The sequence below is a fragment of the Phaethon aethereus genome, assembly GCF_964289735.1.
Source record: "Phaethon aethereus genome assembly, chromosome: 19".
In the NCBI taxonomy this organism is placed as follows: Eukaryota; Metazoa; Chordata; class Aves; order Phaethontiformes; family Phaethontidae; genus Phaethon; species Phaethon aethereus.
The window spans coordinates 11,742,328-11,758,486 of NC_138595.1; the positions used below are offsets into that span (position 1 = coordinate 11,742,328).

General features: G+C 66.1%; 1 protein-coding gene across 1 annotated transcript; it reads right to left on the reverse strand.

The window, feature by feature from the left end:
• Positions 1–7,882: 7,882 nt before the first annotated feature.
• On the reverse strand, positions 7,883–15,878 carry SEPTIN4 (septin 4; the record flags this gene model as incomplete). Its single annotated transcript, XM_082008695.1, has 12 exons — positions 7,883–7,942; positions 8,218–8,317; positions 10,466–10,628; positions 10,775–10,871; positions 11,230–11,331; positions 11,681–11,798; positions 11,887–12,021; positions 12,218–12,341; positions 13,194–13,280; positions 13,397–13,490; positions 13,717–14,016; positions 15,843–15,878. 12 exons carry the CDS (start codon positions 15,876–15,878, stop codon positions 7,883–7,885), a joined length of 1,416 nt encoding a protein of 471 aa, XP_081864821.1.
• Between the last annotated feature and the right edge of the window lie 281 nt (positions 15,879–16,159).

Here is a 16,159-nt window from a genome sequence, read left to right on the forward strand (position 1 = left end):
CGCCTCTCAGCAGCCTGGCAGGTGACACCAAATTTTGTTGGTGGGTTTTGTGTGACTCCAGGCACAGGGATTATATGGCCAAAATGCAGCACAACTTATGTTTTTTAAAGGAAGCTCCAGAAATAGCGTGACGTGCCAGTGAACACCTCTAAAGAGCTTCCCAGAATCGATAGCCGCATAGGCGGGCTCTTCCGCAATTAAAGACCACGCTACGGTCGCAGCCAACCATCTCCTGTCCCCTTCCCACGCGTCCACCACAGTGGGGGGGGTGTGCTGGGGTCTGGGTCAGGGCGTCCTCTGCTGCGAGGAGCTGCGCGGCCGTGGCAGCAGAATTCTGAAAATACTCTGCAAGCCAGGAGCCAAGCAGACACCCATGGGTGGACGGTGCTGGGCCCCTCTGAAACTGTCCGTGCTCAACGCACCCAGGGTTCGAAGAAGCTTAGCCAGGCCACGCTGGGTAGGCTGTGCTCAAATAGGCGCCGTCAAGAAGCAAACTACCTGCTCGCCTCCACCCTCCCCGCTGGCTCAACATCTCTGTAGGGGACCACCGGGCTGATGTTGAGATCAGCTCACCCCACGCTCTTGGCCACACAGCTGCAGGGATGGCAGCGTTGACCAGAAATCATGGAAAATCTGCGCGTCCGCGGGCTTTTGTACAAACGGTCCATCCCTTCTCTCTTTCAAGGCTGGCTGGCTGCTGCCAAAACAGTTCTCACCACAACGCGGCTGTAGAAGCCAGCGTGAGCTCTGGTGTTTGCCTTTACGGGGTCTAGTGCAACAGAACTATGGAGCATCAATTTCTGCCTCAATTGGCTCAGCAGCAGCAGCTCCAGGACATGTCTATTAGACAACAGTCACCACATCACTAACAAATACGAATGGTTTGAATCCAGTTGACAAAATGAAGAGAGACTGTAGCTTTATACACCCAGCTACATGGGGGGTGGTTTCCTCTTGTGATGCCCTCCGGACCTTCTGAAGGACTTCCCTTCCTCTCTTGGTGATGCAAAAATGAGCGTACACCCCAAAGGTGCCTCAAGGGGAAGCAAAGGTTTTCATCTCTCCTCTTACCAAGAATGACTTGGGCAGAGATGAGCCCACAAGCATCTGCCAAAGTCTCATGTAGCCGAGAAACCCATCCCTCAGCAGTGACATCGCTGAATCCAAGATCCAACATCTGTTGGTCAGTGATGCAGAATGTCCCAGTTCCAGGCATTCTGGTAGCCTGAAGGCCGAGCAGAAGAGAAGGAGCAAATAGTAAGCGTTTGGTGGCTGGTAGAAATGGAGGGTGACTTTTTGGAGCACGGTAGTGGTGCTTTGTCCCCTGTGCCCTGCCCTGATGTACAGAGGAGCGAGAAGTGACATTGGAAAGCTTTGGGGAAGGCCTTCATATGCTGAGGTGTTTCCTTCCTCTTCTGCCTCTGAAAGGTGTTTGGTGAAGAGCAGACCCAACACCCCTCAGATGGACCAGGGGTCCTCATCGTTTGGGATTAACCCTAAAAAATGCTTCCAGCTCTTGGTCGGGTCTTTCCACTCTGGCTGTGGGGAACAGAGGAGCTACAAAATGTGTTGAAGACTTCTCTCTGCTAGAGCTGGATGGAGAATCTGGTCTGTGGCCCATTTGCCAGCCACAAGGTAATTCTGGGATGTTTTAGCTGCCTTTAAAGGAGGGGAAGAGCAACGGCACGTGATAGCATAAGGGTTTCCAGTCTACTGAGATCATCGAGTTGTGAGCAGAGGACACAAAGGCAAGCCGCTTCGTCACGAGCATTCACTGAATGCGTTCAGACACAGTGTCCCAAATCCTCATCCCGTCCGCAAGGCGAGGGACAGGCATGTCATCCCACCAGCCAGCAGCCCAGAGCCACGCCGCGCGCTCCCGCCGGGGCCCACGGCGCTGGGTGCATCAGCGTGACTGCTGCCGCCTCCCCCGGGCCAGGAGGGACGGCGGTGGGAATGGATGTGACAAGCGGCCAAGAGGTACAGGAGAGCGGGAAGAAACCGGAGGCAGCGCCCTGGTTCCTGGATTAAAAAAGAGAAAAACAACCACGGGTGCCCCGGGGAGGCAGCAGGGGGTCAGGAGCAGCACCCAGGCATCCTCCTGCCAAAGTGACCCCCGAGCCATATGGGGCCTCCCTGCCCGGGGCAACCTGCCTGCGACGGGCAGGGGAGCTGCACGGGGCCGGGGGGGCACTGCCCCCGCTCCACGGAGACCGTGGGGCAGCGGAGCCACACGGGGGTCCCCAAGCTGGGGCTCACCCCATGCTCACATCTCCAAGCGCTGGAAAAAGTGGGGCTGCAGCGGGCTCTCCGATTTGGGAAAATATAATGAATAATATAAGGGATAAGTGGATAAATGGATAAATGGGAAGGGGGAAAGGGGGAAGGGGAAGGGAAAGGCTGATGCCAGCCGGGGTTTCATCAGGTGGTGGCAGGCTTGCGGTGGCACAGCCCAGGGAAGGAGGGGCGAGATTTCCTTTTCTGCCCTGAGAAACCCTCATTTCCTTCCACCGCAATTGCTGCCAAAGGCTCGACAGGCGCTCCGGCACGGGTGCCTGCCGCCGCTGCCGGCGCTGGCGAGAAACCTAAAATAAGACACTGGAGAATTTGCGTCGGAGCGTTTGCTGTGCAGAAATATCTCTGCCCTGGGAAGGCTGCGTTTGAGTGGGTTTGGGGTTTTTTATTTTTAAAGATGTGATCAAAATCACATGGAATGAAGCGCAGTGAGGGGGAGGCACAGGCTGGGACTGTCACCGGAGCCTCAGCACTGGGTTTTATGCTCCAGGGAAAAGGGGAACCAGGCTAAAGCTACCAGTTTGGGGCCAACACAAGAGGGTCTGTTGGCGGTTCTGGGACGGGAGATGCAGGCAGGCCCACCAGCGGGGGTCTGTCTTGGGGTACTGGGATCTGCAAGGGTGGGATGCAGGAGGAGTTCACTCATCCCAGCCTTTGGGGCGAGAGCTGCTTCCACCCAAGGGAGCACAAACATTTTCCATTTCCGTGTTGATGATAAGAGGGTTAATGTCTGTGATGGTGATTTGTGGCCCAATAAATAGCCTGCGTTGGCACCACTAGCCAGAGGCGGGTTTCAGCATCTTTGTAAAATGAAGGAGGGAGCAAGGTGGGACTGAGGCAGCGCTGGTAAAGGAGGGAAGGACCCCAGGGGGGCTGTTTGCTGCCCCAGCTCCGATCCACAGCAAGGGGAGAAGGTGCAGCAGGCGGTGGATGGGGCTGGCAGCTCCCCACAAGGCAGCTTTTCTCCACAGCTGAGGTGTCACAGCCCTCGGACCATTTTGGTGGCCTCCTCTGGACCTGCTCTACCACAGGTCCATGTCTGTCTTGTGCTGGGGACCCCAGAGCTGGACACAGTGCTCCAGGGGGTCTCAGGAGAGCGGAAACCTGCTGGCCACACTGCTGGTGATGCAGTACAGGAGACGCTTGGCTCTCTGGGCTGCAAGTGCACATTGCCGGCTGATGTCCTACTTGTCACCCACCCGTATCCCCCAGTCCTTCCCTACAGGGCTGCTCTCCATCCATCCATCCATCCATCCATCCATCCATCCATCCACACATCCACGCATCCCTCCATCCCTCCATCCCTCCATCCCTCCATCCCTCCATACCTACCTCCCTCCATCCCTTCCTCCCTCCCTCCCCCAGTCTGTGCTGGTCCTGGGGGTTGCCCCGACCCAGCTGCAGGACCTTGCCCTTGACCTGGTTGAACCTCATGAGGTTCACATGGACCCATTCCTCCAGCCTGTCCAGGTCCCTCTGGATGCCACCCCTCCCTCCAGCGTATCGACTGCACCACTCAGCTCGGTGGAAACCCCAAACCGGTGTGTCTTGGGTGATGCAGAGACCAGAGGAATGCGGCGCCTGGCCTTAGCTCTCTGCCAAGGACATCTGGGGAACCCCTTTGAAATACTTTGGCCACTTTAGCAGGGAAAAATAGCACAACCACGTGCTCGACAGGCTTCCGCCATCCACAGGGGGTAAACGATGGCGCGAGGACGGCGCAGCTCTCGCTCGGGAGCTCCCTGGCTCTGACACCAGCGTCTCTTTGGGAAAAACATTGGCGGGAAGTACCGTGTGCTCCGCGACCCAGGTCGTCTGAAGAGCACAAGCAAGGAGGAGAGCGACTGCCGAAACCTCCGCGCTGACCCGGCCGGCTGGATCTCACCTCGGGAAGGAGGCAGCTGGCGCTCGTCCCCGCGCGGCCGCGCCGCAGGCGACCCCGGAGCAGCCGAGGGGGCGGCCGAAAGCAGAGCCCCTTTCCCCCCGTGTCCCCCGTGGATGGGCAGGGTCCCATCCACGGGGGACACGGGGGGCAAAGCCGGCCCGAGCTCTCGCTGCCCTCGCAGGCAGCTCTGCCGCACGGGGCGCGGAGGGGCAGAGGGGTCTGGGTGGCCCCGGAGGGGCTTGGAGCAGACCAGAACGGGGGGCATGGAAACCCAGGGAGGGTCTTGGAGGCAGCAAGGAGAGGGGTCTGGAGGGGGTCTGGGCATACATGGGGAGGGGGAAGGGGATCGGAGGGGGTGGGGGGTGTCACACGGCGGGGGGTGAGCACGGAGGGGACCAGAGCTGAGCTGAAGGTGCTGGGTGGGGGGTAGAGGTGCTCGAGCACGGGGGGCAGGTGGGAGCAAAGCCCTGCAGAGGGGAACGGAGCTGGGTGGGGAATGGGGGCAATGAGGAATGGGGGGCCCTGTGGGAGCTGGCGGGGATATGAGGGGTGGGGGGTGAGTGCCAGCGGAGGGGAGCGCAGGAGCTGATGATATTTAGGATCAGGGGGACTGGAGGGAGGATGAGCAGGGGAGGAGGGACGGGGAGAACCCAGAGGGGGACACGGGGGACCGGGGGTGCCCCAGGGTGGGGGGAAGGCTGGCTTTCCAGTCATCATTTCCCGCCCCACCATCCCCAGGCTTCCTCCCCGCGGGGTGAGCAGCGGGGAGCACGGGGTGCTCTGCACAGCAAGCGAGCTGGGGGCTGTGGGTGGCCCCACACCCGCCACCCCAGGGCAGCGAGCGGGGCCGTGGCAGCGGCCGGTCCCACCGTGCGTCCGGCGACCTTCAGGGACGCAAAACAGCACCTAAGGGGAAGCCAGGAAAGCCCAGGAGCAAGTGAGTGGGCGCAGAGGACAGGGCTGGGCCCAGAACGCCCATGGCACCGGGGCCGGGTGCTGCTGCTGAGCCTAAGTGGGGTGTCAAGGGTGCGGGTGGGGGCCAGGCGAGGATGCCCAGGGTGATGCATCAGGGGCAGGGATGCCCACGGCAGGGGGGCTCGGGGGTGCCTGGGGATGTGCTCCCCCCAAGCCCCCCACAGCCCAGCCCCGCGGGGCGCGGGGGGACGGGTACAGCCCCGTGCCACGCGCATGGTGGCCGGGTGTCACGGCGGGGGACCCAGGACCACCCCAAGACGCTGCCCTGGGCAGCACGGGTGCGGTGCCCTCCCAAACCGCCGGCCCCCGCTCCTGTGCACCCCTCCGCTGGCTGCTGGCGGGCTGTGCCAGGATCTGCTGGGTCACAGCGGGGTTTGGGGGGCCCAGGGAGAGCCGTCGGGCTCACACACACACACACCACACACACCCCACACACGCACAACCCGGTGCCAGGCTGGATCAGTCCGACAGTGCTGTGTGGAGGATGGCGGGGGCAGGGGCAGGATAGTGGGGGGCAGGACAGGGTAGCAGGGTGCGGGGGATAACGGGGTGCGGGTGGATGATCCCCGCTGGAAGGCAGGTAGAGGCACAGCTCACCCACCCCCTCCCTCCGCCAGCTCCTGGTGAAGCCGAACTGGGGTGACTGGGCATCGGCACCCGCAGGGCAGGCGCAGCCGTGCCGGCTGCCGCGGGGGGTCCCGGCAGGGCTCACCCCTCGGTGGGCGGCGCGCGGCTGTGCTCCGGCTCCCCGCTCCCCCCCAGTTCCCATCGTGGCCCCAGCACCAGCCGCACCTGGGGCCGTGGGACCCCAAGAGGGACCAGCCAGCAGCAGGCGGGGGGACCTCATCCTTGTGTCCCCCCTCACGCCCAGAGCTGGGTCCCACGGGGCTCTCCCACCCCACCCCAAGCTGGGTGCCCCTGTGGGTGCAGCGCAAACCCCCCAGTATCCATTTCGAGCCTTTGCCGGGGAAACAGAAGCCAGGAGCAAGAAGCCCTGGGGCCGGCCACCATCAGCCCCCGTGCTCGCCTGCCCGGGGACGCAGGGTGCCGTCCGCGCACGCAGAAGCGACTCGGGGTTGCAGACGAGGCGGGTCAGCTGTATTTATTGAGAACGGTTGTGGAGGGATAAAAATATTTCCACTAGCTCTATAAGAATTTATAAACCTATACTCTGCTCATCCTTTAATAAATGCCTCTATGACCATCATGCGAAGGTAGGTACTTCTGTAAGAAAATAGCAAGATTAAAAAAAGGAAAGCGCTAATACACCCTGCGGGCCCCTGCCCACAGGGTCCCTGCCCACGGGGGCCAAGGGACCCTCCGGCTGGCACAGGGACACTAGTGGCACATGCCAGGCGCTGCCGCAGCACCCTGCGGCACCCACCCCGAGCCTCCGCCAGCCCCAGCCCCCGTCAGCCGAGCCGCCTGGGTGCGAACCCCTCACCCAGGGGCGAACCCCCGCGGGGACCCCAGCTGGGGTGGCCCTGGCAGGGAGGGGACACATCCCCACACCAGCGAGCTCCCGCTGATCCCACTGCTCCCAGTTCTGCCTCCACCCTGCAGCCTCACCGTCCCCTTCCGTCTTTCCCTGTACCCCGGGAGGGGTGGCCCACCTCCCCAGGGATGCCCTGCGGCCACTGGCCGGGAGGTGTGGGACAGGGCTCGCCCGGGGGACACGCAGCAGTGCTTTGCTGGGCAGCAACAGGGCTGGGGACATCCCGGGGGGACACAGGGACAGGACACAGTGCTCTGTGGGGCAGCAACAGCTCTGGGGACAACCCGGGGGGGGACGCGATGCAGCACCCCACGGGGCAGCGACACAGGGGGACATGGGGACACGCAGCAGTGCTCTGCCAGGAAGCAGCAGGGCCAGGGACAGCCTGGGGGGACACAGGGACACCACAGACAAGCAAGTGACACCAGGGGCCAAAACGCCAGCGAGGGACGATGCTGTTGCCATGTGCCGGGAAGCGCCGCGGGCGCGGGATCGCTGTTATTGCTTTACAATCAAAAGGGCGAGGGGGTGTCAGGCTGGGGCCCCAGCGGCTGATCTGGGGATCAAGGGACTTCCTCCAGGGATTGCGATGCCCCAGCGCGCCCTGTGCCCTGCCCTCCCCTCCGCCCGGGGACACGGGGTGCACCCGAGGGTCGACCCAGCACCCAGGGCTGGGCCCCGCCGAGCTCCAGCCCCTCCTGGCCGCGGTGCTGGCATGGAGGCCGCCAGGGCTCCGAGCGCCGGCTGCCACCCCGGCGCGGCTGGGGGCTGCCCCTCCATCCCCTCGGGCACCCGAGGTCCCCCGTGACAGCCCAGGCCGGGGGGCAAGCAACCCCGACCCCACTGCAGGGCAGCTGGGGGGGGGCTGGGACCGGTCCCCCCCTTCCCTCAAGCCAGCGCCAAGCCGAGCGCAGAGGCTGTAAGCGGGCGGCGCGGGGTGACACGGGACCAGGGACACGACGCGGGGAGCGGGCTGGCCCGTGGCCCCCCCGGAGCCGCGGGGGAAAGGGGAAAGCCAAAGCCAGGGCGGGGGGCAGACAGCAATGTGGCCGGGACAGGGGACCCCAGGTTGGGCGCCTGTCCCCTCGCTGTCCCCTTGGATAAGGCGAAACCGCAGCAGCTGAAGGTGGCGGGCGCGGTGTTGGTACCGAGTCTCGCAGCGGGGCTGAGCAGGATGGAGCGTGATGTAAACATTTCTGATCTGGGAGGGGGGAAGGAGGAGGAGGAGGGGGCTAGTGCGAGTCCTTCATCTGCTTCTGGATCTTCTGGAGCATCTCCTGCATCCGCCGCAGCTGGAAGGGAGCAGAGCGGGGATGGGGGGGAGGCGCTGGCACCCCCGGCCACGCCAGCTCCTTTGCAACCGTGTTTGGGTCAAGCATCCCGAGCAGACTGGGATCACCCTGGGGAGCGGGGGGAGACCCTCTCATGCCCCTCCACCACCTCCTCACCCGGCCTGAGGAGCAGCAGCTGCTGGGGTGCTGCAGAAAGGGGGGCCCCCGCTGCCGTGCCAGCGCTGGGGACGGGGCTGGGGGGCGAGCGGGGGGGCTCAGCCCTCCGCCGCACTCACCTCCTCGTCCTTCTCCCGGATGAGCTTCTCCGTCTCCGCATCCGGCACCGGAGGGATGACAGGGATGGGGAAATCCGTTCCGCTCTCCCGTGTCAGTTTGCTGCGGGCAGAGAGAGGAGGTGAGGGAGCTGCCGCAGCCCTGCCAGCCCCCCATGGGGGACATTGCCCCACGGGGTGCTGCAGCCCTGGAGACCCCAAACCTTGCAGGTACCCAGCACTCCCCTGCACAGACCCTGACCCCCCTGCCCCACGTCGCACTAGGCCTTTTTCCAGGCAGGGCGGATGCGAGCGGCTCCAGGCAACCCCCAAACCTCAGCACCCTCCGACCTGCCACGCACAGTTTGGGGGGTGACCCAGGGAGGCACCACCACAGCAAGGGGTGCCAGGGACCCCCCAGGGCACAGAGCCCTGCCTGGCTTTCTCCAGGCTCTCCCATTTTGGGAAGCATCCCGCCGGGTGCTTCGAGCTGGGGTCGGGCTCTCCTCGCCCAATATTTTCTCCGCTGCCTTAAAACACCTTAAACTCGGCATCTCCACTCCCTCCCCCAGCCCCGCTGCAGGACGGGCTCCCCGGGCACCCCGCTGCCCGGCCGGCCCCAGGGATGCTCTGCACCCCTTTTCCCGCGCATCAGCTCCCGCCCAAGCCCAGCCCTGCCGGAGGGAGCCGCGGGCGTCCCCCTGGGGCCACCCCACCACGCAGGACCGCGGCCAGCCGAATCGATGGCTTCTCCCATGCCAACGGCAACGGGGAGGGACCAGCTCTCCTGGCCGGGTCCCTGCGGATGCCACGTGCCACCCCAGCGGGTGATGACATGGCTGGGACATGGCCACCGCGGCTGGCGGGCGTCACGCGTGCCGCCACGTGCCGCCGCCACGTGCCGCCGCCGGTGCGGCCCCTCCGCATGCAGAGGGGTGACGGACACGGCGGGCGTTGCACGGGGGGGCTGGGCCACCCCTGCCCCGCAGGGGCCCCTTGTGCCGGGGGGGCTGTGCCATGGCAAGGGATGGGTTTCGGCCCCGTTTTGAGCTGCTTTGGAAGTCGCTGCCCGTTGTCACGGCCGCGCGCTGTGGGGGGACGCAGCGGGGAGCGCATCGAGCTCCTTCCATCCCCGGCAGCAAGACGAGGCTTGAGCTGGGCACCCGCAAAGGGGCCAGCAGCTTCCCCAGCCCAGGAAAGACTGTCTACCGCTGCCTGCTGCGCCCCGAAATCGCATCCCCCCGGGAGCGCAGTACGATGGGGTGCCCGCCCTCAGCCCTTCCCTCGGGCAGCCTTTGGCTGGGAAAAGCCAGGTGCCACCAAATGGGGGGACGCCCCCCCGACCCCACCTCGCCTGGGTGAGCCGGCAGGATGCCGCCGGCACACAGCCTCCTCCCGGCATCCCACGGGCAACTTGTCTGGGCAACGGGTGGGTGGCCACGGGGCCGGCTCTCCCCAGGAGTGGCTGCCCGGCCCTTGCACGGGCACAGAAGGACCGAGACAGGGTTGGATACCACAAGTACTTTATATAGGGGTCAGGGGGACGGGCTGGGGTGGGGGGACCCAAGCGTGGCCCCGGCCAGATCCTGGCTCAGTCGGCAGAGCAGTCGGCACAGCACAGCCTCAGCGCGGAGGGATGCCGCCTTCTCCGGCAGCACGTATGGAGAGACCAGCTTAGAGGCGCCTACAGCCGCCGCCAGCCCCCCGCCCCGGCACTGCTCCTTCGGCCCCACAGAGCCTCTGCTCGCTCCCGCACCGCTCCAGCCCCCTGGCTGGAGGGTCCCACCGGGACCCTGCTGTGGGGGGCTGCCCCCAGCATCTGGCTGTGGCTACAGGGAATGCGAGTGCCATGAATCCGGCGGGTGCCGGCAGCGGAGCCCCAGCGCCGGCCGCTTGCTTGGCTCCCGCTCCGGCCCCGGGAGCGGGGACGCAGGGTCCCCCTCGCCGCTGGGGCATCCCCCCTAGGACAGACCCAGCCTCGGAGGGACGCAGGGTCCCCCCCGCTGCCGGGGCACCCCCTGCAGCCAGCCCCGGCCCCACGGCACGGGGAGGGCCCCACGGCACGGGGAGGGCCCCACGGCACGGGGAGGGCCCCACGGCACGGGGAGGGCCCCACGGCATGCCGCCAAGGCTCCCTTGCCCAGCCCACCACGCTGCCCAGCAAGGAACCGCACGCAACTCCAACCCCCCGAGATCACCACTCGCTGGGGTCACCCCAAGGAGTCTCCTACGCCCCACACACACCTCCCAGCCTGGCACCCCGGCCCCGTACTTGCGGTTCCTCTCCTTCACCACCATGCGGGTCATGCTCTGGATGCACTGCGTGCGGTAGTTCTCGTAGTGGGTTTCCCGCGTCACATCCTTGAGGTCCTGCATGTGGGTCCTCACCAGCATCGTCCGCAGCTTCACGAAGTCACAGTGGGATGGGTTCTCCACTGTGGGGGAGCCCAAGGTCAGGGGGCCACAGCCAGCCCCCCATGTCCCCTCAAGCCCCCCGGGGCTAAGCAGCATGGAGGTGGGACATGCGATGTCCCCGGCCCCAAAAGGCCGGTGGGACACTGGGGACACGGCCCACCGTTACCTTCCACGATGCCCCAGGGGTAGAGGCGCCCGCGGATGCGCCGGCCTTTGGCCTCCACGACCGTGTTGCTGCCGATGACGGCGAAGGGGATGCTCTCCTGCAAGAGGACGGTGGGGGTTAGCAGGCGTCAGTCCTGTCCACCGTGGCCCACATCCCTCCATGTGCATCTCCTCGGCCGTACCCAGCTCTCATTTGCCAAGATATCCCAGAGCCCCAGCTACGGGGAGCCCCAGGCGGGATGGCAGCAGTCATGGCATGGGTCTCTCCACCCCAGCCCCATCCCACCAAGCTGCAGGTGGCACCTGTGGGGTCTTGGTGAGGCGACCGGGTAGGGCTGGGGCTGCCAGAGAGCTCGTGTGGCCCCACCGAGTCCTAAGGGTATCCCAGGGTGACATTGTCCTCCCAGCCATGGGGCTTTGCCCCTCTGAGGACGGAACTGGAGGAGCCAGACCCACCTTCAGTGCCTGGTCCTGCAGCTTGAACTCCTCATCCTCATCCGAGTCGCACTCGGGGAACTGGTAGATGCGGATGCCGTAGTGGTCGATCTCCTCCCGGATCTGGAGGCAGACAGCCCCACTGAGGGCAGGGCTCTGGCCCTCGGAAAGGCGGTGGGAAGCACCACACAGCGCCAGTGTCCCCCAGGGACCCACAAAAGCCTATCCCCCCCAGCTAGGTGTCACGGACATCCCCCCCCAGACCCTTCCAGCCCCCAGCTAAGCACCAGGGAGATGTGTCTTCAGTGGCCATGTGAGCAACACGGTCGTCTACAGTGCTGCGAGCTCCTCGATGGCAGGCTGGGCAGGGGATGGAGAGATCCCCCAGCCAAGCAGGGACCCCAGCCCCCAGGGCACCCCCATCCCCAGGGACCCACTGGGATGGCTCCAGGCTGGGCCGACCTCCCCTTACCTTGTTCTTCATGCGCTCCACCTCGGCGGGGGTCAGGGTGTCAGCCTTGGCCAGCACAGGCACGATGTTCACCCGCTGGTGCAGGGCTCTCATGAACTCCACGTCCAGGGGCCGGAGCCTGTGGGGGGAGCCCAGTGAGCACCATCCCATCAAGCCCCTTCCCCAGCACCCCCCATCCCAGCAGCGCAGGCAGGGGATGCCCGTACCCATGGCCAAAGGGAGAGATGAAGTAGATGCAGCAGTGGACACGGTTGTCCTGGATGTTCTTGCGGTTGAGGCCACTTTCGTCGCGGAAATACTGCTCGAACTGCTGGTCGATGTAGTCAGCCACCGGCTTCCAGCTGCAGGGACAGGGACGTGATGGTCTGAGTCGCCTGCAAGACGCCTGGGCTTTCCCTGGGTCCCCAGCTCAACACCTCCCATGGCTCAGCATCGCAGCCCAAGGAGCCATGGCTGTCCCACCCTCGGAACCTCTGGCACCCACAGTGATGCTGCCTGGCCCTGGGGAGACACCCCCCACCCCGCCACGGGACGCACCACTCAGTGTTGTTGACAGCATCACCGAAGCCCGGCGTGTCCACGATGGTCAGGCGCAGCTTGACGCCCTTCTCCTCGATGTCCACCACGTGCTTGGTGATCTCCACCGTCTGCGTGATGCGCTCTGCAGCGGCGGGAGACACGTCGATGCGGGGGGCACCCCAGGCGAGAGATGAAGGGTGTGACACGGGGCGATGCTGCAGCCCCAGGGCGTCACCCCCCACCCTGGGGGGCTGGGATGGCTTTGCAGGATCAGCCCCGATGCTCACTGGGGTCCAGCGCCGAGACGATGCTACACGCCACGGACCCCACATCCACGTGGATGCGCACCCATCCTCGGTGGCTGTGCCACCGCCGCCCCACGACAGCCTGGCTCCGGCAGCACGGGGGTCTGCTGGGGCCGGGCAGCACTGCAGGAGCGTTTTTTTACTCCCCTGTATCCCCACGTGTGACCCCACGGCTCGGGGACTGCGCGTGCCCCTTTACCCCCAGGCCGCCTCCGTGTCCCTGCATCCCCAAGGATGCTCCCGTTGCATCACGTGCGCGTGGCCACACGCGTTTTGGCTTTTGCTCTGAGCAACGGAAACAAATCGAACGGCCGCCTCAAACCCCTGGGGATTTGGGCAAGTTCGGGCAATTTTAATTCAAAAACTGTCTGCAGCTGAACTGGCACCGTGCCCTGGACCCCGACTGTCCCAGCCTCCCGGATTTGCTGTGGCTCCAGCAGATCCCCAACAAGCTGGGGCTTGTTTTCCCAGTGGGGACAAAGCCCCCACAGGGGTCCCTGTGCCGGGCAGGGGGGGTCCCCGCTGCCTTGGAGCGGCCGCCAGCGCTGGCGGGCAACGTGCCGGATGCAGCTTCGGAGACCCGGAGGAGCCCAGCTGGGCAGGGAGGGGGGCTGCAGCCCCCCCGCAGCGGCACAGGGCTCTGCCACCCCCCGGGACACCCCATCGCTGGGACCGTTCCCCCCCCTCACCTTCGGCGTTCAGCAGCTTGCGGTCTCTGTACATGTCCGTCAGGAAGAGGCTGTTGACCAGGGTGGACTTGCCCAGCCCGGACTCCCCTGGGACCGGGGGACAAAAGGGTGAGGGGGGGCAGCCGGTACCCACCCCCACTCCTTGGCTTTTGGGATCCAGAGTGGGGTCAGCATCCCCCGTGCCAGGCTCGGCCCCCCCGTACCTGCCACCATGAGGGTGAAGTCGAAGCCCTTCTTCACCGACTTGCGATGGACCTGGTTGGGCAGCGTGGCGAAGCCCACGTACTCCTTGTCATCCTGCGGGCAGAGGGGACATGGGGCAGGGGATGCCACCAACCGCCCCCCCCCATCCTGGCAGGCCACCCCCTCCCCGCAGCCACCCCGAGGGGTCCCCCTGGGCTGGGGCGCGCGGGATGTGGCCGTGCCTGCCCGAGCCCCTTGGGTTTGGAGAGTGGGAACATCCTCCAGTGGGACTCCTGCAGCCCCTCGCCCCATGTCCCCTCCGCGTGGACGCGTCCTGCACCTCGGAGGAGTCGTAGGGGTCCAGCTGCCCCCAGGGGCTCCGTGGGCGGCTGGGGCTGGGGGGCGGGGGGGCAGTGATGTGCTGCTGGAAATCCGAGGGCCGAGACCGGGAGAAGATCCTGGCATCCCTCTCGTCGGCGGGTTCGTCAGGGGGGACCCTGCCCACACTGCAGAGGGGGTAGCCGGGCTCCCGCCGGCTCTCCAGGGTCTCCACCTTCCTGGGGCTGTCGGCCGGTGGGCAATCCCGCAGGAGCTGGGTCAGCTCAGCCTCCTCCGAGTCCTCCTTCAGGAAACGCTTTATCTGGGGACCAAGGGAGGAGGTGACACCAAAGGTGGCAGTGCCAGCCCGAGGTGGCATCTCCCAATTTGGCATCATGAGCCCCCAAGTCGCAGCAGCCGCACACATGCACCCCAAGGACGGCAGGGATGGGAGGAGACGGGGGACACAGAGACCCCAGGGGACCAGCCACCACCATGGGGACAGCCATGGGGACAGCCATGGGGATGGCAGCGGGGACGGCCATGGTCCCATGCACCCCGAGCGCTTACAGCTTGTGGCGCGGGGACAGCAGCCAGCTCCTGGCACTCCGGGGGACAGGAATGGGGACCTTCCCCCTGGGCACCCTGCAGCTCCTCGGGAACTTCTGGGGTAGCCAGCACCCCCACATACCCTGCGGCCTGCCAGGAGGATGGGGAGGGGGCACCAGGGAGGAGGGAGAGACACCAAGAAGAGATGAACCGCAGCAGCGGATGAGGAGCTGGCAGTGGGGCAGGAGCTGGGGGGAGGCAGATGGTGGGCAGGGGTCTGCCTGTGCCCCCCCACCTGCCCACTTGCAGGGCCTCAGCACGGGCGATGCACAAGGGGCTCCCACGCCTGCAGTTCCAGGGGACAGCCAGGGCAGGGGACCCGACCCACAGCCATCCCCCACCCCACACACAGAGGGCTCGGGGCAACACAACCTGTCATGCAAAGGGGCTACGAACCCCATGGCCACGCTCAGGCCGCGTCCTCGCACGCACCGGGACCCCCACACCCCCTTGCCCTGGCTCTGCCCATCCCGGAGCTGGTGCAGGCAGCAGCCCTGGGCAGAGGCCGGGCACAGTGGCCCCTGGGCTGGTGGCCCCGTGGGATGGCGGGGCTGGGACGAGGGACGGGGACGCCAGGACAGGGACGGCTCCACATCCTGTTTACAAGCGCTGGCGGGAGGAGACGCGTTCCCAAGGGCATGTCCGGCAGCGGCTCCCGAGGCACCGAGGCACAAGGGTCCTCAGTGCCCCACCACAGCAACTGCCAGGAGACCCCAGCCCCATGGGCAGGGAGACCCCCAAATGGGGGGCACACAGGGTCTGGGGGAGCACCCGATCCTGCAGGCTCACACCTGGGGGTCAGTGCCCCCCTGGATCGGGGCCTTGAGGCAAGAGCCCTCCGTGGGGACACGTGTGTGCCCCGTCCCGTGTCCCTGCTCCGTCGGCGGGGAGGGCAGCCGCGCCGGCGGCAAGGCGAGATGCACCGAATTAGTGGGCTGGAAACAAGGTCACGGCGCTGCCGGGGCTGCGCGCTCACACGCCTGCCGGCGCCCCCGCTCGCCGGTGCCCCCGTGGCCACTGGCACGGGGGGACACGGTGCCAGGCTGGGGGGGGCAGCAGGTGCCCCCATAGTGGGGCTGCGGGGCCCCCACACACCCCTCTCCCCCAGCGGGTCGATAGTGCTCGGCGGGTCTGTGTGACTGCAGCATCCTCTTCCTCACCGACCTTGACCTGGGGGGCTCAGCTCCAGCCCCCGCCGCAGCATGGCCCAGCCAGGGGCTGCACAGGGATGGGAGATGATGCCACCACAGCCAAGCGCCCCCGGCCCCACCGCTGCTCTGTCCCACGGGGCTCCGGCCCTTTGGGCCTCCCCCTCGTCCCCCACCCCAGAGAAGCCGGCAGCCTCAGCGATGCTGCGGCACGAGGTGGGGGTCGCACCGCATCCTCAGGGGTCCTGCGGCAACTGCACCCCCCAGCAGGGCTGTACCAGGCATGGGGCACCGGCTGTGGCACCTGCCCACAGCACTGGGGTGCTCCGGGTCCCCCCATCCCCATCGGCCCCCTCTCCCACCCTGCTGGGGAGGGACACGGGCCCCGTACCTCTTGCCCAGGCTGCAGCTCAGGGCAGGTGGCCATGGCAGAGCCGGCGTCGCCCGTGGCCAGGAGAGGATGCCGAGCAGCACCGGCTGCGCCGAGGGATGGGCAGCAGCATTAGCATAACTCCACCCTGGGCAGGCACCGTGGCCCGGGCGCCCACAGCACCCGGCAGCCAGGCACAGCCCCTGCGGGTGCTGGGGGGCAAGACCAGTGTTGGGGGCACAGGAGGGGAGAGGGAGCCCCAGGGCAGAGCCAAACCCAGCTCCTGCCCGGTTGCCGAGATGTCAAGGACCAGCAAAGCACCGTTGGCCAAGGAGGTG